Genomic DNA, 26,277 nt, shown 5'->3' on the forward strand with positions numbered 1-26,277 from the left:
GGACATAATCTGTTTACAAATTGGTAGAAGCAGAGCTCCAGATAACTTATTGAGCAATTGAGTTTTTACTCTAGGGTTTCTATTTTAATTGGGTTATTATATTTTTCATTGGGTAACCAAGATTTTTTCACTCATTACGCTATTGGGTTTTCTCAAAATTAGTGAACATTTTAAGATAAAAAAACAAAGAAATAATGTTTTAGATGTATATAACTGTTCTAAATATATATGCTTGACTTGGAAAGTAAATTAGCTCGGAATTGTGTTTCAGAAATTAGCTCCTTTGTATGCATGCTGAAAAAGCTTCATTGGGTATTTACGCGAGCTGTTTTTATACACTTCAGGTTTTTATTTAATGCATGCATTTCTATACGCAAGTTAATTGAAAGTAATTGGGTTTTGAATATTTGGGGGGGGGTATTTTATCAGTAGATCTGAGAATGTAGAAAAATGTGGGATTTCTGTCAGATAAGGAGACATGAGGCTAATGTACTAAGAACCTAGCATCAAGTATTCTTTGACGTAATGATTGGGATGATGTTATCATCAGTTAGTCACGACTGATGCTCTGATGTGACAGCACTTTGCTTTGAGCAAACAATCAAAGCAATGATGTGTCTTCATTTGATGTTGAGTAAGGATAAGCATTTATGGATGAAAAACTTCTTTATTTTCATAAATCATTGTTCATCCATAAATTCTTATCCTTTCTTAGTCACTTCAACTTCTAAATGCCTATCAAAGAAGTACATTTGATGTTGTTTAACGTCACGTTGTAATATTGAAACTGTGACACTCAGCAATATTACAGTTACATGACAGCGGCAGTTCATAATCAAGTTTAGTCCAATAAAACTGATGATTGATATTATGAGCAACGCTCTACACTGTTGAGTTACGATGACATGCAATCAACCAAGTCACTGAGTCTGACCAACGGATCCATTGAGTCGTATCTTACAACCAGCATAGATTCATGAGAACAATGAAACAACAGAGGCATCAATTGGCAATCAGAAATATAATATTTTGTAGTAGCCTTTACTTGTAAAGATGGTTTTCAATAAGAATAAAAGGTTTTCATAGTTGCTGCAAGTGTCTCTCCCACAATAAACAGACCACTGTATAGATTAACAGAAACATCGCTGACGTGTGAATATATATTTTATTATAAACATCAGTGGGAAATCCTGAGTTTTTCCAAAGTTGAGAAAAGTAATATAACACTTGATATTTCACTGCAGTGAACATAACACATTGATTGAACTATTGTCGTACAAGAGTTACCTCCCCTGTCTCCCTTTGTCGCAAGTGACTAGCCCGTACACAAACTGTTGACGTTCTTTTTACATTAGGACCACATTGACAAGGCAAAATAATGACAGATTCCTCTCTAAAACGTTTCCTTATAAACTGTAAATTTCTCATTTAACTCGTCAATCGAGGCTGTTCGTTTCGGAAAGCATTATTTTTGTTACTTGACCAGTGTATATTCTTTCTCTTCCAACAGTGGTCTCCTAGTTTTAAGAATATTTTTTGTTAAAGTTGATTTTGTATAAAATCATATCTAAATGTATGATAATGAATTTTTGTGTCCCTAAATATTTTTTGATACTCATTATATTTTTAAAGATTTGGCAAACACAAAGCTACTTTTTAAGTCTCAAACACAAGGGGTGGTGAACTCCTACGCCACTTGTGAAATATCCCCCCCCACCCCCCACCCATCACTCCATGAGAGAAACAGGATATTTCCCTTGACACATGAAATATCCTCTATGTGCTGCAAATATAAGTGAAACCTGTAGGAAATATTGATACACTATTTTTATGATAAATATGATTAATGGTGTTTACATTATATCTACATGAATTGTTTCCACATTGTATGATACATGTAGTAATATTTTGTCAAACTGAATGTACTATAAGATAATGTGGATGAGAAGTACTTTTTCACAGCTGAAATGAGTGAGAATTAGAAGTCTGAAGCATTCTCACTTCATATATGTATGTTCTCAGTCATTACATTTGAAGGTTGAAAACTATTTGATCTTTGCTAGAGTTCAATGACGGCTTAAATAAGGAAAGAAATAAGAGAGAACTCTCCAGTTGTGTTTGAGCTGTTCCAACCCTGTATAACCATATCCCAAAGTTTACAATTCTGTCATGAAAGTATATTTAATTATCTATAAACACAACCTGACACTGACATGTATATAAACATAGTTAGCTGTACACGTCTACCAGTGATGGAACGTCAATCACGCTGAATGTTGAAAGGGCAGTCATGGCTGATGTGCTGGGATGAAACAATAGCTGTATAGGGATGTGTCCCTGACTGAAGCTATCCAGATATTGGACACTGCAGCACAGTGGTAGCAGATGTTCCATGGTTGACTGTTCTTCATGCACTGCTGATCTGTAATGCCTGATAATGAACCATTGAGATCAAAGCATGCGTGACGATGCATGTGTCAGAAATGATTATCTGAAATGAAACCATCTGTGTTACTGTGCGTGTTTCTATTCTTGCTTAGCTGGGAGGTCGGGTAGTCTAGTGGTTAAAGCGCTCTCTCGTCACGCCAAAGACCCGGGTTTGATGTTGTCCCCTGCTGTGATATTGCTGGAATATTGCTAAAAGTGGCGTACAACCATACTCACTCACTCTTGCTTCGGTTCAGAGGGAGCTTTTCGTCCATCAGATGAGTGAAAATATGAGGTGGTGAAGAATACAAACGGATAAGTTGTCTGTCGGTATATCAAGACATGGACTGGTTCACAATGTGAATGGAGACCCCATGTTCCTCTTAACAGTGCAGTTGCTCATTAACTCACATTCATTGTGAGTGAGTGAGTGAGATGGGTTTAATGCTGTTTTGAACAGTATTCCAGTTATATGCCAGCGTGACATCAGCCTGTCATACAGACCCTGAAACAAATATATCCAATACCACCCAATGCTGTCTATTATATTTGAAAATCAGAAAATGAAGAAAGCATATGTGTTCCTTTTTATTATATTTTCTACCTATAATTTAACAACTGTTTTTGTTCTGTAAAAAAGTTCAATTCAGAGACTAGATGTTAGTCTATACATGTCTATCCATAGTACAGTGGTTGCTGTATAAGTGTTTGAAGCTTAGAGACTGAAGTGGAGAGTGACTACAAAACAAATCCAGAGCATAACTAATGTGCCACATGGTTCAACTGTTGGCGAGACAACAACAAAAAGCTCATATGAGCAGAGTTTTGCTAACAATATTCTAAGAACAACTGTGTCATGTTAGTCTGTCTTACAGACCCTGATACAAATATATCAAATACAGCCCATGCAAGTCTATAATGTTTGGCAAGGCTAGATTTCTGCAGTATCTGAAAATGAAGAAAGTCTCTGGGCTCCTTTTTATTAATTTTTTTTAAGATACTTTTTTTTCTGTATGATATGTTGATTTCAGAGACTACCTAGATGTTAGTCTAGTGCCAGGTCAGCACATTATGGTCGTGGTGCTCTTGGGCACCTGGCCTAACCCAAGCTAGACTAAGGGTGAACCCTGAGCCCTGACATAGTCACTCTGTCGCAACCTGGACCAAGGCTTATACAGACATGGGCACACCACCAGGATTAGTCCATTAACATAAATACTCCTAAAAAGATATGATGACCACTGGTCAAGCTGTCTCTGAAGACTAGGCTTCTACCACCTGATGAAATTAGTCTAAGTGTGGTCAACACCTAGCTATCTCTCTGCAGACTCTCACCAGCTCAGTACTTGAGGCTGTCCACTTCAACACCTAGCTCCTGCATCATGTGTGTGTCAAGTAGTGTACAAGTGGGATACAGCCATATGTAGATTACTGTAGAGGTGGGATTATAGGTAGTACAATGGTAATACAGATATCAACCTTCACGTTTTAATTACCATATTTTCTTGAGTATCGTGCGCACCCATGTATAATGCGCACCCCCCTCCAGCGGATTTAGTAATTAGGCAGTTTGTGGGTTGGCGTATTATGAGAGAGTTTTCTCTGCTGTATGGCTGTGGAGTGTCAGAGGAGTGTGAATGACAGAACCCAGGTAGGAGGGTTGGGTATGAATGTGTCTGTCCTGTCAGGATGTGCTATGATGTTTATGACAATTTTATGGTTTTATGGGGCAGCCATGAATATTATAGAATGTGTTTAGTGGCGTGACCTCCTAGGCCCTGAAACACCCTTAACCCAGTCCAGTTATGTTAAGCTTGGGAAATACTACACCATCCTTCCCTGGTAAGATGGGTGTAACATGCCTCTAACAATGCAGGACTTTGAACGTGGTGAAGGGTAATATGAACACTGAATAAAATGTATGCATAAATAAAAATTTGTTCCTGCGTTGAAGGTCAGCTATATATATATTCAATTTCAACATGTTAAGTAAGGTAATATCTCAATATTTCCACTGAGATGCAGTTGTGTGACATGGAGACCATGCGCTTTATTACATAATTTACATATATTTATTCACTGTGGTAGATTGTGGCAAAATATTTGATGTAAAGTTCATGATCCAACATGTGTCTCAATTTGTGATAGATGTCCTGGGCTATATTTCAGTCAGTATCTCTGCGGCCTTTCAAAGGTTAAGATAACTACCAGATTTGCGACCCGTGAAGATCCGGGGTAGTATAGGTCTTCAGCAACCCATGCTTGCCGTAAAAGGAGACTTAATGCTTGTCGTAAGAGGTGACTAATGGGATCAGGTGGTCAGGTTCGCTGACTTGGTTGATGCATGTCATCGATCCCAATTGCGTGGACCGATGCTCATGATATCAATCACTGGATTGTCAGGTCCAGACTTGATTATTTACACAGATCGTCTTCATATAGCTGGAATATTGCTGAGTGCGGCGTTGAACAAACAAACAAACAAACCAGACTTGCAGTAGTTGTGCCAATGCTATGACTTGCTGCAGGAGACATATTCCAGTCCCTATTGACAATGACTCCTGACAGTGACCCCACATCCATTGAAATAGCTGACTAAATAGGGATTAGGTGCTTTTAATGTCTGTCCTGGCTAAAACTGACCACAAAGTCTCATACCCAGACAGCTTGATCATGACTCATATAATTATTAACTGGCCACTGTGATATGGCTTGAATATTGATGACTGCATTGTAAAACAGTTTAACATTTCTTGTTAAAGAATCTGGATACCTGACCCGTCAACCTCAGTCATTTAGAATCCCTGTATGGACATCATGACGTCACACTGTTTGATGTGACGTCACCTGCTTGTCATGTCACCATTTATCCAGTTGTCATTTCGAGTCAGCATTCTCATTGGAGATTCTGATAGCAGCCACAAGGTAGATATAATTGTTATGCCCAAATATTTAACCATATAATTCTTTATAACTTTCAATGATGAATTCATTACATATGCCAGTATCCCGGATTTTACAAGTTGACTGTGCATTTACATCCAACATACATCCAAGTCTATTGGTGTATATATACCCTGGACTCACTCACTCTATTGGTGTATATATACCTTGGACTCACTCACTCACTCACTCACTCACTCACTCACTCACTCACTCACTCTGTACTGGAACTATCAGCCTACATAATGAAAGTGGAAACACTTGCCACTTTTTTGCCAAATACACACTAGACTACAAGTAATAGTAACATGAAAGTCTATATATAAAGGCAGGAATATGTTGTATATCTGCTGTAGCATAGTTTGGCTGCTATTAACTCAGGTCAACATAAAAACATCACACAGAGTGACCGACAAGCATGAACCTTCCTGTAACATATTGAACAGTGCATCAGCATGTAGTTATTCGTAACAGGTTTATAAGTTTAGTTGCAATATGACTGTTGACATATCTTACATGACCACTGTAGTCTGACTGGCATGGTCATACAAAGACTATGTGTGCTGCCAGATAGAAGACATACGGTAGGTACCATACGGAGCAGGAAACAGCAACGTGTAAATAATCGAGTCTGGACCAGCCAAACCAGTTATTGACATTCTGAGCAATGTCCCAATGACCACTCAGTCCACTCAAGTTTGTTGACAAGCTTTGGAGTTTGTATGCAGTAGACATCCATGGTTTAGTTCCCTTTATAGTTCTGCTTTAACTGTACACTGTTCTGTGGTGGCCCTCGCGCTGCACCTAGCTGGGCTGGGCTGGCTTTGATGCAGCGACCAAAGCAGCAACTACATCAATGTCTGTCAGGCTGCATCTCCTGGGACTGATGGATAGGACCCAACGTGCAGGGACACAGTTAGTCCACACTCAGTCCACAGTCTGTGTCCATATTCAGTCCACAGTCTGTCCACAGTCAGTCCACAGTTAGAGGGGTGGTCGGGTAGCTTAGTGGTTAAAGCGTTCACTCGTCACGCCGAGGACCCGGGCTCGATTCCTGACATGGGTACAATATGTGAAGCCCATTTCTGGTGTCCCCCACCGTGATATTGCTGGAATATTGCTAAAAGCGGTGTAAAACCATACTCATACATTCCACAGTTAGTCCATATTCAGTCCATATTCTGTCAACAGTCAGTCCATAGCCAGTCCATATTCTGTCAACAGTCAGTCCATAGCCAGTCCATATTCTGTCAACAGTCAGTCCATAGCCAGTCCATATTCTGTCAACAGTCAGTCCATAGCCAGTCCATATTCTGTCAACAGTCAGTCCATAGCCAGTCCATATTCTGTCAACAGTCAGTCCGCAGCCAGTCCATATTCAGTCAACAGTCAGTCCATAGCCAGTCCATATTCTGTCAACAGTCAGTCCATAGCCAGTCCATATTCAGTCAACAGTCAGTCCATAGCCAGTCCATATTCTGTCCTTATTCATTCCATATTCAGTCCACTCTGTACCAAGGAAATAGAGGCTCATAAAATCTTTACAACTGCTATTTCAACAAATCATTATTTCAGAAAAAATAAATTATCATTTGAGAAATCTGCCAGGCAAGAAAAAATAATTGGAGAATCTCACTACAGGTCAGCCTAGTAAGGTTTTGATAATGATTATATTTTTATGGTCAAATCCAGTCTTCAAGTATATATTTTCTTTTGTCAAGCAGTAGAAATTTGTATATTTAAAAGGTTATAAGTTTATTTAAGCAATGTGTAAAGAAATTTAAGTCAACTAGGGTTTCTTGAGGATTCATATTAACCGATTATTAAATCAAACAGTAACTTCATTTATTATGTGTTTTGCACTAATATGAATGACAACAGTATATAATTTCAGGAAAATGTTAAGACAGTCACTAATTTTAGAAAATATAGGAATGTTAATGTACCAGTATATGCTTGAACCTGTGAATGGGTATTCATGTAGTGTTTGTGACAAGATGGATATCAACAGCCATTGTCTGCCTGCTATAAATCAGAGACTGAACGACATGAAGTTCCTTGTGTCTACTCTGTGAAGTCAACAAAGGCCTTATTCATAAGTACTTTCAATGAGAGCGCCTTTTTATGGGTTATGTCCATGCAATAGTCAGCATTGAAAAACGAAATATTTTTAATGCTTTTTTCAGGTTCAGCTATTTGCTCAACACTGTCATGTCCTCTTTCTTTTCAACAAGGTTGAGTGATTTGTTTGCTTATAAATATTTATACATGCGATAAGCAGAGTTCCACTCAAATACACTTGAAGTGTTGTGTGTGGGTTTGTTACATGCAGGTCTGGCCTGAGTCCTACACAGTCTGTACTCTCTGATAACCTAGTGTCAGACTATGTCTAATGTTACCCATGGTAACACAAGGGACTGTATGTTGTTTTTTTTACAAATAAATTAATTTACAGATTATAAAAAAACAAGTGGTTAAAAAAAACCCTGAAAAACTCGCTTTATACACAGCGATATACGGTATAATTTGAAAGGAACTATTTTTGTTCCACTAAATGCTAAATTGTGTGTTCACTATAAACATTTGCACACATAGGGTAAGGTGTGTTTTGATATTAAGTATGTTAAGTCAATTAAGTTTGTTTGTGTGTTTGTTGTTTAATGCAACACTGAGCAATTATGACGGCTGGACCAGACAATCCATTGATCGACGACATCATGAGCATTGATCGACGACATCATGAGCATTGATCGACGACATCATGAGCACTGATCGACGACATCATGAGCATTGATCGATGACATCATGAGCATTGATCCACGCAATTGAGATATGATGACATGCATCAACCACGTCAGCAAGCCTGACCACCTGATCCCGATACGATAGCATAGTCGCCTTTTATGGCATCTTCATAGTCAATTAAGGTCACAGAATTCTGTGGATTCCCATAGAGGTTTTCTTCCTTGTTTGACGAATGTTGATCGATTTAATATCAAAGGACATGAGGCAGAGATTCTGTTTATTATCCAATATCATTTCTCAATCATTACGTGAAAAATTGTATTAATTTTATGACGACATTGATTTCTTGGCCCATCTTGAAATCAGTAAGGCACATCATCCCACTATAAATAACAAAAATGCATATACACAAGTAGTTTTAACAAATCGGTTGCATCCTAACTGTTCTGTATGACCTTTTAAACATTATAGTTGGTTGGTTGGTTTGTTGTTTAACACAGCATTGAGCAATATTCCAGCTATATGACGGCAGTTTGTGAATAATTGAGTCTGGACCAGACTATCCAGTGATTGATATTCTGGCATCGATCCACGCAATTGGGATCCATGACATGCTTCAACCACGTCAGCGAGCCTGACTACCTGATCCCGTTAGTCGCCATTTACGACAAGCATAGTCGCCTTTTATGATGGGTTGCTGAAGACCTATTCTACCCCAGATCTTCATAAAACATTATAGCTAAATATTCTATTTATGTCAGCCATGGAATGTTTTAGCCTTGCACACAATCACTTTCTCACTAACTTTCTGAAGCAAGGGAGTTTAATGACTGTTAAAGTCCAGTTGTACCCTTGCCGAACCAGGTTGGAATTTTTAGGCTCACCGTCGCGCCACTAGTGGCTGTTACAAGTTGTGTCCCTTCTATGTCCTTCCTGTTTACCAATCAGATTCCACCTCTCATATCACTTACAATGGCCTTAAACAAAATCACCGGGCCCATTCCAGATGATCTGATCGATAATCAAAATCTATATTGTGGTAAAACACACTTTGCAAAGTGCATCAAATTAGGTCAGCACCTTGATTAAAAACATTTCAAGATTTGGAAAATATCTGTTTACGTCTTTACGAACTGGATGTCAGCTTCGATACACGATTTTGATTGGACTATGCATTGACACGTTACCCCATAATTCCAGCCTAGTTTGGCAAGGGTGGAAACTGGACTTTTATAGGGAAGATGCTTCCTCACTAACCATAGAATGTAGTATTTTACTGTTCTTTTGATGTATTGTTAGAATAAAAATGAATTAGATGTGTAAGTGGCAACCTGAAAGCAATCACTTGCAATGTTTTGAACATTTAAACCTCAAGCTGGTGTATTTGTCAATTGCCCAATAGGTGATCAGCAACGCTGTGAGGCCTTATCCGATATGAATCATAAGCTTAACAATGCTCACATGGCAACAGTCAGGTAATTTTAGAAGCCTCCTCTTTTTAACATATTTTCCACACCAGCTGAACAAAATATGTTGATACAAATTAAAATAAGTGTAACAAAACACAATAAGTTTATTAAAATGAAATGTTAGTACACATCCTATTCACATCACAAAGGGGTGTTGGGTTAGCCCAGTGGTTAAAGCTCCCACTTGTCAGGCTGAAGACCTGGGTTTGATTCCCATGTGTGCAAACAATGAAGCCCATGTGGGTGTCATAAACCTTGATGGCTAGAATATTCATCCAGCAGTGAATTGGTACCCGCTAGGATGAAATGATATATGACTGTTCACATTCTAGCATCTCACAGGCAGCTTTGGAGCTGAGAATGAAATCGAGGCCACACTGATCCATTGACCAGAGTAATAATGGTGTAGTGCTTTGAGCATGCCCCTGTGGTGTGGAAAAATAGCACAATATAAATGGCCTATTATTGTAACTACATCCATGGTGCTTCAAAAGCTGAGGGGGAGGGGAGATTATATTTTACGCCACTTTAACCAATATGATGGAGGGGCTTTACATGTTGAGAATTGTACCTATGTCGTCTGTTTGATTCCAGCTAGGCCATATCCCCACTTAATATATATTATTAATGAAGAATGTGCTTGAAATACATGAATAGAGGTTTATGTCACCCAATTTGAAACTGATTTTGGAGCAAGTTAGCATCTTTTTCTAAAATCAGTTATTTTTTGTGAGTATGATGACCCTGAAAGTCATGAGTATTCTTTGCACGAATTTGAGGTTGGACATTCTGTACATCAACGTCACAGGAACATTACTGCAGTATTTGAGTTTGAGGTCAGATATTCTGTACAGCGAGGTCACAGATACATTACTTCACTATTTGAGTTTGAGGTCAGATATTCTGTACAGCGAGGCCACAGGATCATTACTTCACTATTTGAGTTTGAGGTCAGATATTCTGTACAGCGAGGTCACAGGTACATTATTCCAGTATTTGAGTTTGAGGTCAGATATTCTGTACAGCGAGGTCACAGGTACATTACTTCACTATTTGAGTTTGAGGTCAGATATTCTGTACAGCGAGGCCACAGGATTATTACTTCACTATTTGAGTTTGAGGTCAGATATTCTGTACAGCGAGGTCACAGGATCATTACTTCTCTATTTGAGTTTGAGGTCAGATATTCTGTACAGCGAGGTCACAGGTACATTGCTTCACTATTTAAGTTTGAGGTCAGATATTCTGTACAGTGAGGTCACTGGTACATTACTTCACTATTTGAGTTTGAGGTCAGATATTCTGTACAGCGAGGCCACAGGATTATTACTTCACTATTTGAGTTTGAGGTCAGATATTCTGTACAGCGAGGCCACAGGATCATTACTTCACTATTTGAGTTTGAGGTTAGTTATTCTGTACATCGAGGCCACAGATACATTACTTCACTATTTGAGTTTGAGGTTAGTTATTCTGTACATCGAGGCCACAGGTAGATTACTTCACTATTTGAGTTTGAGGTCAGATATTCTGTACAGCGAGGTCACAGGTACATTACTTCACTATTTGAGTTTGAGGTCAGATATTCTGTACAGCGAGGTCACAGATACATTACTTCACTATTTTAGTTTGAGGTTGGATATTCTGTACAGCAATGTCAGAGATACATTACTTCAGTATTTGAGTTTGAGGTTGGATATTCTGTACAGCGAGGTCACAGGTACATTACTTCACTATTTGAGTATGAGGTTGGATATTCTGTACAGCAATGTCAGAGATACATTACTTCACTATTTGAGTTTGAGGTCAGATATTCTGTACATCGAGGCCACAGGTACATTACTCCAGCAGTGCCTTGCATGCAACCGTTATGGCCAAGCTTCACATCTCCCGCCCAAGGCCTCTCTTGCCGCTGTCGCTGTAATCAATTTCTGCTGCCTCTGATTATTGCAGTATCGATTATTTCTCTGCCTAGGAGCTGCAATAGAGAAATTCTGGTTATCGTCATCGGACCATGTGACTGGCTCTGACACTACCTCATCAAAATATTTCTTCTCGTTCCATGCACTTTATTAGATGTTGAGAACATGCAAAGAAAAAATCTTTTTTCATGATGATAGAGTGTGTATCCTGCTGTGAGAACCGTTTTGCAACCTTTACAGGGTTGGTTAAAGAAACTGAACAACAGTGTAGAATGTGCTAGCATCCTGACCTAGTTGTTGTGGTTCCATATTTTGAATTTGACGTAAGCTGGCGGAATTTAGTGTCCTTCTTTCATCACAGGCAGACTGGTCCGGACATTTTGTCAGGCAACTCTTTTGCATTCTATTCCATCATTGTTGTGTGGAGAGGACTGGAAGATGTGTAACTGAAGATGTAATGAGATGACCACAGCAGGATGTATAGAGGTGTCCATTACCAGGTCTTCGTATGTGTCCAGTGATATTCAGGAGTTGCTGTTTGTTTATGATTTTATCTGTTACACTAATTTGTAGAAGAAACACGCCATTCTCCATGGTCATCTTTTGATCCATTCACAACATCCTGATTAAGAGCAAGGGAAGTAATTGTTCATGTCCTTTTGTTGTTTTCTCCACGGTATTTACCCACCACCATACCACGCGTCTGCTAATCTCCACAGTCTGCTGACGGGGTCATCTCACGCAGGACAAGAAAGTGAGGAGACGTGTGTTTGTCTTTTGTGATGTGAAATAACGTAGCGTACAGTGGCAGTGTGTGTATGCTGACCCCTCAGATCTGTGTTTACCTGTCCACTCCATTCACGACCCACGCTGACAACAGCTGACGATATAGATACAGCCTACAAGAGGTAGTTCACCTCACTTACCTACTGAGTCTCTGAGTGAAAGGACTTAAGTGTGGGATTTCTGGAGTGTTTGTTTATTAGTGTACTTTCAGGATGACAACAAAGGTAAACACACTTACATTTCAGTTCGATTAATTCCATGTTACAATTGCTCATTTATTTATTGATTTACTGATTGATTTTATTGTTGTTGATGATGAAATTGTCATTTTCTGTAAGTTAAGCAAAAGGTGGATCCATCATTCTTAAAAACTGAGGGGTCCAGAATATCAAAATCCCCTCTGCCTACAACATACTACATTTGGTTTTCAAAAGGGGGGTTCTGGACCCCCTGCCCCCCCCCCCCCCTTCTTCATCCGTCTATGTTGAGTTCAGATTGCTATCACGTTCAGGGTCACGTATACTTCATCAAGATTGGACAGAATGATATTACAACAGTTAATTGTGTTAATTAGTATGTTAAAAAAAGTGGTTATGATTATGAATTTATAAGTTTGTATTTGCTGTAGTGTTCATATTTTTAATATTTCTGTTGTCGTACAAGTCTCTGCAAAGTGTGCAGGATGTGTATAATTCCAGTGATGAAATTTTTACTTCATTGTGTACACGGTGTAATTGAATAGATTTTTAACACTTCCTGATCATGCATATAGGAATGAGGGTATTACATGGTGTGTGTTCACATGTGTTCCTGCTGTGGTGGGTGTTTAGTGATCAATTGACGTATAATAGTATAGATTTTTGGAGTTTAAGCAACAGATGGTTTGATGAAGGTGACCTGCTATATCACGGTGTATTGAGACCGGCATGGTAGAGGTCGATGTGGCAACCTGATGCGATACAAGCTGTCTGATGCTCCGCTGCACTTGTCAACCCCCCTTTTACTCCCCCTCCCCATCCCCCTTCTGCTCCCCCTGACAATTTTGCCAGTAAAGCTATACGACCTATTTCAGAGAGACATGAAACTTTTATGGATAGCATTTTCTTTATTGTTTGTAACGACGTTTCAGGGCTACGTCTTGCTCCTTCATCAGGTAAGGGACATCAATCAGTTCAACAGCATCCACACACCTGATGAAGGGGCAAGACCTGAACCATTGTTAATAACAAAGAAGTTGATATCCATAAAAGTCTCATGTCTTCATGTTCTTCCAACTTCTAAATGCCTAGCAAGGACTTCATCACATCAGAGAGGGTCATTTCAAATCTCTATCTGTATAAGTCTATTTCTGTACCTTTCATATTTTTGGTAGAAGTTTTATTTCGAATAGTTGAGTAATACTTTCTTTTGGGTTTATGGAGAAGATTTTCTATATTTCAACAGAAAATCAAAATAACATTTTATCTTTTTATTTTGTATTAAATGAATTTTGCTCTTTTTACCGTTTTTTCAATAATAAAAACTGTTATTTTTACCTTTATTATGTGGCATATTTGTTGTAAACAATTTGTAGCAGAATGGAAACTGTATACCTTGTCTGGCCTTGTGTCTGTTTGTAAGTACAATGTCAGCTTGTCATCATCATAACGTCCGACTATCTGGCCACTTCTTGATACTCTTGATAAAGTGATGTTATGTAAAGGGGCTGCCTGCATGCGTGGGAAGTAGTTGTGACATGCTGTACACAAGAAATGGACAGATGATTGTTTTACAGCTTTTTGGCCATAAATCTTGCATGACAGCTGGTACAGGAGATAAACACGTATGGAGCTGAATCAACGGAGTGTAAAAACTATGGAAAAATCTATAAAATTACCAACTCATGCATTGTTTCTCTGAAGTGATACCTAAACTCTCTCAGCTCTCCCTTTCAGGGGGCGTTCACTCGTCACACGGAAGACCCGGGTTCGATTCCCGACATGGGTACAATGTGTGAAGCTCATTTCTGGTGTCCCCGCCATGATATTGCTGGAATATTGATAAAAGCGGCGTTAAACCACATTCACTCACTCACTCTCCCTTTATGCTTCAAGCGGAGTTGGACTGTGTAGAAATTCTGCCACATGGGCAGGGATTTATGTAGACCAATATTCAGTTGTCTGCAACAAATGTCAGTAAACATTCCAAAATTGGAAATGTATATTTCCATGTCATAATATTCAACTAATGTTATTGCCTTGTAGAGGTGACTTTCATATCATTTCATGTAATGGAATTGAATGTAATATTAAAACATTTTGAGTTTCAGAAAAAAAAAATATAAAATAATCTAAATTTTTAAAATACTGATTTTTTTTAACAATTTGCCGACCAAGAGCAGTTTGAAATCCTGATAAATCTCTACCAAGTCAACACAAGATCTGCATGGAGGACAACTGGTGCTGTTGATGGCTTGTGTCATTCATTTGAAGACGACGTTTACAGAGAAGTTTATGGTTATAAAAAACAATAAAACAATGACAAGGCTTAAGCTATCTTCTGACCCCATGTGAAGTTACAGCAGCTTTTTTGTCGAGGGTTGAAGGTAGTGTTAAATCAGTCTTCGGTGTACAAGTCACGGAACTGGGAATGCAATTCTGATTTGTTGACACACTTAATGATATGTCACGTGCTCTAAGCACACGCTTCTGTAGAGCCTGTGCTATAAGTGGCTAATTATTATCAATTATCATTCCATGTTGAATACATAGGATTAGGAACTATTGGTTCAACTGGTCCTAATAATGTAACCAGTTGCATTTTATTATTACAACATCAAAATTGACATATATAATAATTTACTCATAATTATTCCTAAAAGTTCCTTTTTTTAATAGTTTCATAAATATTTTGATCTCTTAAATATACACAAACTATCTCAGATTCAATAACTAACCCAAGCTAGACTTAAAATGTTTTGAAAATAATTGCCAAATATATTTTCACATGAAAAATACCCACATTTTTGTTGTTGACCTGAAAAATGCTATTGGATATCATCTGTTGACTGTCAATCAGTAAGGTGGTCTGGTTGTACAAAAAAGTCCAAACAGGTTTCAAAGAGATCATCAGACCATGGTCAACCTTTGAAGTTTGTACTTCAGAGCATCTGTAGCAAGTCTGTAGCAAGTCTGTAGTGTAAACAATGACCCCAGAAGGTGGTGAAAGCAAGGCTTGTCAACACTGTTGTGGATGGTCTCCTGGCTCAGTGCTGTAGAGATAACAAAATAGCAGAGTAAAGTAGGGGGATTGGAGATGATCACATTGCTGAGTTTAATATTGAAACGTGGTCCGTGAGGTGACACGCATTGTGCGCCTGGATCCTCAGGGAGGACCAAGTAATACTTCTGTTTGTGGTGACCCGTTGCGCCATCATCTTGCTTGCAATGCTGAAATTAAATATCACTTTTGAGGTGAGGTGAAATCGGGTTTAATGGCATTCAAGATTATTGTTAATTTAGTAATGTGCCAGCATGTGTGTGTGGCTGCTTGTACTAGTCTGGACCCTCATGCACAAAGCGTCTTAGCGCTTTGTGCAAGAGGGCCCTGAACTTATGCAGAATTCATAGTGCCTGCCCACTGAGACACAATACACTCTGAACTGACCAGTCCTTGTTTTATCCCGTGGTCTAGTGGTAGAGAGTCCGCCCGGAGAGCGGAAGGTCCGGGGTTCGATCCCCGTCCGCGTCATACCAAAAGACATTAAAAGATGGTACTTGTTGCTACCCTGTCTGGCGCTCGGCATTAAGGGACTAAAACAAGGACTGTTCGGCTCGAAGTCAGTATACTGTGTTTGAGCGGGGTATTCATGTTAAACTGCGGCATGGTATCTCGGTGGGCTAGCACTATAAATCGGCATCAGTCCGGACTAGTACAAGTAGCCACACACACACATGTGCATGCACGTCGCTATATAAGTGCAATAATCTTGGCGTTAAACCCAATTTCACCTCACCTCACCTTGTTTTATCCCCTCAATGCTGAGTGCCAGGCAGGGAACAAAAAGTACCATCTTTTGGTATGACCACACCCTTTAATCTTCGGACAGAAAATACTTCAGTCATATAATTAGTCATAAACACTATCAAAAACATACATAATTCCTTTTTTGAAAACCCACCAACTGACCCTGGGTCATTTAAGGGTATTTTACCTGAAGCTAAGTTGTGTTGAGGGTGCTGAGAATCATATGCCTACAGGCACATTATGACTGCCTTTGTAGACATGTGAAAGCAATTATGTAGATTTTAGAATTTGCATAATTATTTCCTATAATATCTAAGAATTGAGAATGGCTGTTAATAGAATTCAAATTCATTCACCACTGAAGGTAGCTTGTTGACAGATTGCTGTTGATAATATACTCCATTGCTAGCGAAGAGAACTCTCACTGCATTCAAACAAATTCAAGTAAATTTATTGAATTTAGCCTTTGGGGTTAATTGCTTTGAGACCATTGTGATATTGAATATATGTGATTAAACTTGTAGTAGTCCTGTGAGAATTAAGTGCCTGCTGGGCATATGAACCAGTGAGTGTTAGAACATACCAATGATCAAAGTCATGTATTTCAAGTACTGACAAAAAAATGGTTCGTCAGTCTTCAGGCATCAATAACCAGATAGTGCCACAGTACATCTTATATGAACAGGGGCGGTCGAGTAGCCTAGTGGTTAAAGCGTTCGCTCGTCACCCGAAGACACGGGTTCGATTCCCGGCATGGGTACAATTTGTGAAGCCCATTTCTGGTGTCCCCTGTCGTGATATTGCTGGAATATTGCTAAAAGCAGCGTAAAACCACACTCACTCACTCTTATATGAACATAGAATATATATGAAGACATTCAGAGGGAATAAACATTGAATTCTTTACCTGTGATTGCCCATTTCCCCACCCCTGAGTACACCTGTTGGCTTTTTATTGCATGTTGAACTATTTAGATTTAGGGTAGGAAAACTATTAAAGTGAAGGAATGGCTGTCATGTGTGTTATATGGGGGTCTTCAGCACAGTTTACATTGGGCAGAAGCAAGACTTATTACTCCAATAAATGATCCGAGATAAAGAGAATTATATTTGAACACGTTCCCTTTACATCCAGTTTTATTGAAATAGATATATTTACAGTGTATATTCATGTAGGTATTGGTGTTATGTTTTTATTGGTGTAGTAATATTGTGTTGTTGTTTTGACTACCACAGAAGTATGTGTTTCAGGGTACTTAAGTAAATGCCATGACCCACTTGTGTCCCTAGAGGCATCTTACTGTTTGTCTCAAGTGTCTGCATCTGTTCTGTCCATGTCGTATCTTAAACATGTGTGTCTCAGTCCAATAGTGACTGAAGGCACTTGACAGTTTATTCTGATCATTGATGGGTTGTTTTTTGGTTTTGGTGATTCATATGCAGGCAAAAACATCCTGGTTTCACAGTCATGTGGGAAAGAAGACTGTGGAAAAGAGGAATTCGAATTTAAATATTGATTGATTTTGTTCATTTTTATAATTTTACATGTTATAATGTTTTGTAGGTTATGGCTGATCATAGCATCTGCTAATGCTTTTGCAATCTCTAAATCCCTTGGTATTTCAATGATGAGTCTTCCCTAAGGATAGTCTGTCATTGCGTGAATGAGAAACCCCCACACTCCTCAGTTCGATAGTGGCAATAGGCACCGCACATGTAAGGTGCTCTTATGGTAGTTTAATGATTTTGAAACATTCAGTAAATTTATTACTCCATGAAATGATTGTTTGCAATTCAAACATTCAAGACTATTAAAAGTAAAGTACTAACATCCAATTTATTAATATCATACTTTCTTCTTGACAAAAGTTGATTTCCTGTTTTATGGATAAACTGATTCTGTATATTTCAAACGTAAAAGTTTTTCTCTCAATTGAGAAATTAATTTGGTCTGGCCAAACTATTTGTGTTAGTATACCAGTAGTCTTCTATTTGTGTACCAGATTTATTTCAGTAGTGGAATCCTTTGTGTATATTTGTACTCCTAACTGTTACTATTTGAATTAATTATAACAACTTGATGCTATAAATAAATAGCAACACTCATACACATCATCTATTACACAGGTTTTGATATCAAAAGGCCTGCAAATTCATATGATGCAATCAAACAACAAGCAAGCATTTCCTAGTTAATAGTAATATGTATGCAGTCTGGTGCTGTTTCCATCCCAGAATCCAATGTTGACATTTTCAGTTATTCATCCATTATACTGATCGATACCCACATGAGCGGAGCCAAGTTATGTTCCTGAATTGAAAGAATTCTGGTGTGGATATGGGTCAGTTGTCTGCTGATCTGCAGCTTGTATACAAATTGTTCCTTCTGGTCACTTGTCCAAATCATTGCTGGTTCAGATAACGGGTGAATGTGCATTAGTCAGGAGACATTCCAGTAAATGTTTGTTGCCTGGGAATAGTCAGGAATCCAGGAAAGTAGCCATCCGGACTAATCCTTTGAAGTATTGTACTTCCGCCCTGCCTGATAATACAGTGATATGGTAAGAGTCAGGACTTCTTAAGGAATGTCTCGGGCTGTAAGTGAAATTCGGTCAGCAAGTGTGCGGGTGTCATGGTTTAAAGGATCAATATGGCTGTTTGTTGATTATTGTTGAATGACCGTGGCCCAATGCTTGTTTGAATGGTGTGGAAGCTAGGCTAATGGAGGCTTGGATTTACCCACACTGTGGTGCTCATTGCATTGCTAGATTGATATGCAGGCATAAACATGTTGGGTTTCTGTCATATGGGAAATGTGACTGGAAAAGAGGAATTCAAGTTTGAATATTGGTTGATGTTGTTCAATTTATGAAGTTTCATGTCATGCTGTTCTGTAAATTATGTAATCGTAGCATCAGCCAATGGTCTCTATAATGTCTTGGTATTTTAATAATGGTACTCTTCCAGGGATAACGTATCATTGTTTGAACAAGAAACTCCTGATGCCATTAACCCTTGATGCCATTAACCCTTGATGAAAATAATGAGGATGTATTTACCAAAGAAGTTTCCTAACATTTAACACAAGATAAATCAACAAGCAAAAGTGTTTTGTAATTTTGACTTAACACAGATATTACTTTCTGCATTGAATATGAGACTGTCCTGCAAGTCAAAACTACTGAATAACTTGAAGGATGGGGTGGGTAACTCGGGTACTCGGGTCGGGTGGGTACTGAGTATGACCCAGGTACCCACAGGACTAGCCGGACCCGTGGTTTAAGTTTTGATGACAAAAGATATCTAGAAATCCATTGTTACACCACAAGTCACTAATGTTCGCATTTCTTTCTGACTATGTACACCTTCCTTCCTTATATGTTTGAATTCAGATAACTTCAGTGTATGACCAGATCATTTTATACGGGTATATATTTTTGCCAGGGCTACGGTCAAACTATTCCAAAGCAGACATTTTGTACCTATATCTCTTGAATCCTACAGCGAGTACCTGAGTAGGGTCGGGTAATTATGGTAATAGAGGGGTGGGTGCCCATGTAGTAAATATTGACTCATCCCAGCCCCAGCTGCATCCTTTTCAAAACTGTTCAGTTGCTAGGCATTAATATTTAGGTTATTTCCCCACTTTCTATACACAATGTTGCTTTGGTTACTAGTGATGACAAACATATTCATCGTCTATTATGACAGTGCAAAACAGAACTTTATAGTCACTGTCAGACTCCAAAAAGCCATGGTACATATATTTTGTAGCTTTTTAAGAGATTTCATTATTTATTTACAGAATTAGCTTGCTTATGATATGATCCGAAATGTACAATGAACTCTGTTTTTATTAGAGATGTCTTATGATTATGGAAATGTATTTGACACTTTTATTTCTAAGACTAACAACATTTTACTATTGAAGAGATTGGACATTCTTTAAACGCTTGGGTCTTTTATAATGGAATATGGGAATGGTTTATTATATACATGGCATATAGTCTAATAATTATGAAAAAAAGTTTTGTCGCTTTTATAAAATGTCTTTGGGAGACTTGTACTTGTTTGGATCTCATCTGTTCCTGATACAAATATATATGGCTGCCATATGCATATCTACCATACTGAATCCACCTCTGTTCTGTAGGTGTTTGTACTTAGTGGTGAATAAGGAATGTTCTTCATGTACCGGGCCATGTTTGTGTGTTTGTACATTAAGGAGGTGAAGGGTTCATGGTGTGAACAGAGGCTTCACAGGAATGAGTGAACAATATAAGTCCTTGTTTACCAAAACATGTGGACTGAGTCTTTGCCTAATGAAATGCAAATAGGTGTACTTAGGTGTACATGTATCTATAATAGGATTATTTTTCTCTTATTGACTTAACAAGTATAGAAACAGTTTTGAATGAATGTTTCACATAGCTCAGATGGGAGGTGAAAGTTTATATATATACTTCTCAAGAGAAGTTAAAGAACACCTGATTCTTTCATATGTTTGTTTGTTTGTTGTTTAAAGCCAAACTTAGTAATATTCCACCTATATGACGGCGGTCTGTAAATAATCGAGTCTGGACCAGACAATCCAGTGATTGACAACATGAGCATTGATCCACGCAATTGGGATGGATGACATGCATCAAACCAAGTCAGCGAGCCTGACCACCCTATCCCGTTAGTCGCCTCTTACGACAAGCGTAGTCGCCTTTTACAGCAAGCATGGGTTGTGAAGACCCATTCTAACCCAGATGATCATGGGTCGATTCTTTCATATGACTTTACTTTATCTGTCATGGTATGAAAGAATCATGCATTCTTTAACTTCTTTTGAGTAGTATATATGCTCTCTGGATGCACTGGCTGTAGATTGTAGATTTGATATTCATGAAGGTGAAGGTGAAGTTGAAAGGATTCTGAACCACAATAAACTGATCACGGTGAAAGAAATTATGGTTGGATTACCGATAAGAATATTGAAAGAATTAGTCCACACTTAATCTGTTTTACATCTGTAATAAGGTGAATGGGTGAGTTGCCTCTTCAAATGGTATTTCAGTTATATCACCGTATGTCTTGCTAGCTATGGTGCTCACAAACAAGAATCATTATTAAGGAGTATCTAGGATTTAATACCTGCAACCAAAAGCTTGTGGCATGCATTATGCCTAACGTTTTCTGTATAGGTTTGATTGTTTGGTTCTGTTATGTATAAAGTACCATAAATTCTGGAACTATCAGCGCTGGTCAATATGGTAAAATCCAAACTGTTTCAATGTCCTATTATGATCTGTCAAAGAGTTGGTGACCTATTAAATGATTGCATTTCTGTGTAGGGTTTCCCTCACCCATTGACGTACGTACCTCACAATTCTGGTTGGATTGGCCATTGAGTGTGGGCGGCCAGTTAGTGTTTTATTGCCATTGATTGTTGTTGAGTCGACAGTCATCATGGACTGGTGTGTCCTTATTTAGGGCATGGTTATTTAGGTTCTACGAGTGTTCATCCAACATCAGAATTTATCCAATATCAATGATATATTTTGATACTATGGATACCAGGCAATATGGACCCTCTCCCCTCCTTTTGAAAACCAAACGTATATTATAGGCAGTAAAATTATCTGAGAGAACATTTTGATATTTTGGACCCCTCCCTTTTAAAAATGTTGGATCTGCCCTTGATAGGTCTGTATGGCAGGTACAATAGTCTTAGCGCTGTATGGTCGTTTTTGGGGAAAGGGGCTCTTGTCTGTTCTCATTTGATACAAAAGATATTTCTGAATTACAAAAAGATTTTACAACAAAATAAATTACAAACTTGATGACATTCTATGCAATGTACAATGAATGAAAGGGTTACAACGACTGCAGTATCCATGTTCCTTCACTGAGATGTCATCAGGCCAGGGTGTCGATACATTGAGTATAAGTAGCCATCTAGTTTGGCCATGATGGTGTTATCCAGGGCCCCGTTCCTCAAAGCGATCTTAGCACTAAGGTGATCATAAGTCCCATACTTTAGTCCTATACTTACGATCATCGTAGTGCTAAGATGGCTTTGAGGAACAGGGCCCAGATTACATCACACTACAATGTGTCATGATTGTTGTAACAGCAGGGCCACTTCCTGACGCAGCAAACTAATCCTGGTAGTGTGAGACAGTCAGTTCTTGAAATTCGACACCTGAGACTGATGAAAACGGGGACATCAGGGACAATCTGTCCCCAGTATTGTCAGCCATGTTGTCACTCTCACACAGCTCTGTTACTCATCTTGACTGACTGACTGAGTATGGTTTTACGCCGCTTTTAGCAATATTCCAGCAATATCACGGTGGGGGACACCAGAAATGGGCTTCACACATTGTACCCATGTCGGGAATCGAACCCGGGTCTTCGGCGTGACGAGTGAACGCTTTAACCACTAGGCTACCCGACCGCCCCTACTCATCTTGAACACCTGATCCCTCAAGCATGGATACAGCTTTATGGAAAGTGAGGGGTGGTGGTTGGTTGGTGTTGGATGGTGGTGAATTTTATGACATTAATGAAATGCATTGTGAATGCAAATAATTCTGGAAACAGTTGAGTTTAGTAGCCAAACGAAATAGTCAATTTGGTGGTGAAATTTCAGCTGGGTACAATCTCCACAAAGTGCACTTCGTGCCTAGATGTTGCAGTGTGGGAGTTACGATCATCTTAGTGCTATGACTGTTGTCAGTTAAGGTTGTAATAAGGGAGTTTTGATCATCTTTATACTACGGTGTAGCAAGTCTATGTTGAAGTATGGGAGGTATGATCGATCATCTTAGGGCTTCAACTATCGTAATTCAATGTTGAAGTATGTGAGTTACGATCATCTTAGCGTCTATTTTCAAGCATGGGAGCAAAATCGCTTTGTGGAATGAGGCCCAGTTTTTGTTGTTTAATATTAAAATGGTTTATGTGCTTTTCATGATAACAAATCTGTTTGACAAATCTGCTGCCTTGAAGTCTAGGACAATGGATAAACATGTGGAAATGGCCCTCTACTTATGTTGTATCATGGCCGCAACTAGGCTAATTTTAAGTGTAAGCACGCCCAAGCTCCGCAGTAGTGTTTGTGTTCCCCCACTTCCCCACTGGAAATTTGTAAAAATTAGATGCTCTTAAACGCTCTTTCCTGCATTTTTTTTACCGTTTATGTTAGATTTTGTTTGTAACAAATATTGGTAATTTATTCATTATATTTTCATATAAGTAATATACATATATGCTTCACCAACACATCTGATTTTTATTCAAGAAACATCTGTGATGTCAAAGGAAATTTGAACATTCAAACGAATCGATAAGATTACTTTTATGTGTATTTACATGTTCATTTGTAGTATGTGATGGTTATGTATTTTTTCATATTTTTTTGCGTGCCAACCTATCATTATAATGAAAATAATTCAGACAATAAATATAATGTTCAATCGTGTAGAGTTTGAATTAATAATTTACTGCATAGATGAGCTAAATTACTTATTTAAAAAAAATTGTGCTTTTTTTAGGTGGTAAAAAATAAGTTTTTTTTAAGGTGTAAGCAATATTGCTTTTCTGTTACAATGGTAGTTTCCCCTCTGAGTATGACACATGAAAACTCCCTCAAAATAAATGTGTCCCACCTCTTAGGCCAAGAAACCTTAGAAATCTGTTTTTGTAAGTGAATTTTTCATGATCAGTTACATAAATTATTAATTTTATGCTCAGAGATTGGTACTAATTTCATTACATCCAGCATTGGATAATTTCAGTATTGTGTTATATGGGGGGTTGTGGGGAGAATTAAACCAAGGTTAAGTATGACAGATAAGCACTTTAACAACTGGACTACCTCATCCTGTCACATGATGCAGAGTGAGTGAGTGAGTGAGTTCTGACATCACTTGAAATGTTGCCACACATGTATCGAAGAAAGACAAGTTCTATGGATGAACAACTTCTTTATTACAATTAGTGCGACGTTTCGGTGTAGAAACCACCATGAACAGGTATAGTGCTGCCTGGCCAAGATTCATCATCTAAACTCATCTTGGGTTTGAATCGAATACCAATGGATCCTGATGAGTGAGTGAGTGAGTATGGTTTTACGCCACTTTTAGCAATATTCCAGCAATATCACGGCGGTGGACACTAGAAATGGGCTTCACACATTGTACCCATGTTGGGAATCGAACCCGGGTCTTCGGCGTGACGAGCGAATGCTTTAACCACTAGGCTACCCGACCCCGCCTGGATCCTGATGAGATTCAGAGAGCAAAGATGAGATGTTTGAGATAACTGCCACCACTTGTGGGATGTACCCTGCATGGCTGACATTTACCTCAGGTCTAAGGTGATGAGTTGAGTGTGAGGAGTAAGAACCTGTTAATGAATGTCAACTCACCGGTATGCTCAGCCCAGTGTGGTTGTTTACCTGAGGATAATGAACATGTGGAGATCTTTGCACTGATCGGATTACTCAATGTTTTGAGACATTTGCTTACTGTGGTCGACAGTTGTCTACATTTGTCAAGTCAATACAAGAGTTCAGTGTCGATTCTTGGCAGGTGCATAACACATTCTCTGACACTGATGACTTGATCACTCCACAAGTCACTCAGTTCAGTCTTATGTTTTGTTCTGTTGTCGCTGTTTAAAGCCACACTCAGCACTCTTCTACATATATTGGTCTGTAAATACAGTAAACTACGATTATAAAAGACATGCTTATAACAAACTTACGGATATAACAAACTTACCTTTTTGGTCCAGACTATTTGCTGTAGTTATGCTGTATATATGCCTATAACGAACTAGGGTTATAACGAACTAAAATTAGTAGTCCCTTATAACCGTAGTTTACTGTATTCTGGCCCAGACAAATTATTGATATTATGGGCAACATCCCCCAAGGTATGATAAGCACAATCACCAACTGGACGCCATTCAACAAAACGATCATAGCACAACGACAGTCGTAAATCTATGTTAAAGTATGGGACTTACGATCACCTTAGTGTTATGATCACTTTGTGGAACAGGGCCCTGACATTGCTGGGGATGTACCCGATTCCCCCCAGGGTGCCTATAGAGTGAAGGGTAGCACAGTGGTGAGTGTGGTATCTTGTCATCCCAAAGACCAAGGTTTGATTCCCATCACTGGATCAACTTGCGATGCTCAGTTTCTCATCACATGCTGTAATATGTCAGAATTAGCTAAATTATTTTCTGTATAAATCTACAATAGCAGCTTGAGTTTTTGACCTTCACCTGACCTTCACCTTCATGTTTCAGAGCGTAGAGAGGAAGAAGTATGGCATTGACTCGAAGCGGCCCGACTACCGTCCTGGTGGTGGAGATATCCAGATCTTCAGTGAGAAGAAGGAGTACAGGGCAGAGCCTAGAATTGATGCTCGGGCCTCGCCAGCATCCCGTGCCTCCCCAAAGCCTGGCACCCCCCGGACAACCCCGGTCAAGTCACCTTCCCCCAATTTGTCAGGGGTTCGATCAAAGATAGGCTCCATGGATAAAGCCAAACACACCCCTGGAGGAGGAAATGTAAGGATGTGTGAACGTAACTTTTGTTACTTTACAGGATGACAACGATTCACCAAGTTTTGGATCATTGCAGTATTTTGTACAATGGTATGTGGGCTGTGAAGTCAGAATTGAATCCAGCTTTCTGATTGGTCAATCGCTGTCTGTATGGATATCATGATGTCATAGTGTTCCATATCATGTCGTCTGCTTCTCACGTCATAATTGACCCTGTTACCATGGTAGTTGTAAGGCAGATCTGATGTTGTCACCCAAACTTATTTCACAGAAGTTATAAGTATCTGAAATTGTGAAAATTTGTTACTTTTGTCGTTAGTGTGATAGACAGGATTTTACCTGCTGACTGTTGGTGTTCACACCTCAACTTTCGTTCTTGTACACCCTGCTAGTGACACCTGTACCTCACA

General features: G+C 38.8%; 1 protein-coding gene across 13 annotated transcripts in view; it reads left to right on the plus strand.

Moving 5' to 3' along the window:
- Nucleotides 1–26,277, plus strand: part of LOC124115086 (microtubule-associated protein tau-like) — a 148,824-nt gene that overhangs the window by 92,498 nt on the left and 30,049 nt on the right. For all 13 annotated transcript variants that reach the window (XM_046475920.2, XM_046475918.2, XM_046475925.2 and 10 more), the window contains one exon: nt 25,607–25,870. In XM_046475920.2, coding sequence (XP_046331876.1) covers nt 25,607–25,870 — 264 coding nt within the window. The remainder of the gene's footprint in view (nt 1–25,606; nt 25,871–26,277) is intronic.

Source organism: Haliotis rufescens, unplaced genomic scaffold (assembly GCF_023055435.1).
Source record: "Haliotis rufescens isolate VD_foot unplaced genomic scaffold, xgHalRufe1.0.p SCAF_4, whole genome shotgun sequence".
Classification (NCBI taxonomy): domain Eukaryota; kingdom Metazoa; phylum Mollusca; class Gastropoda; order Lepetellida; family Haliotidae; genus Haliotis; species Haliotis rufescens.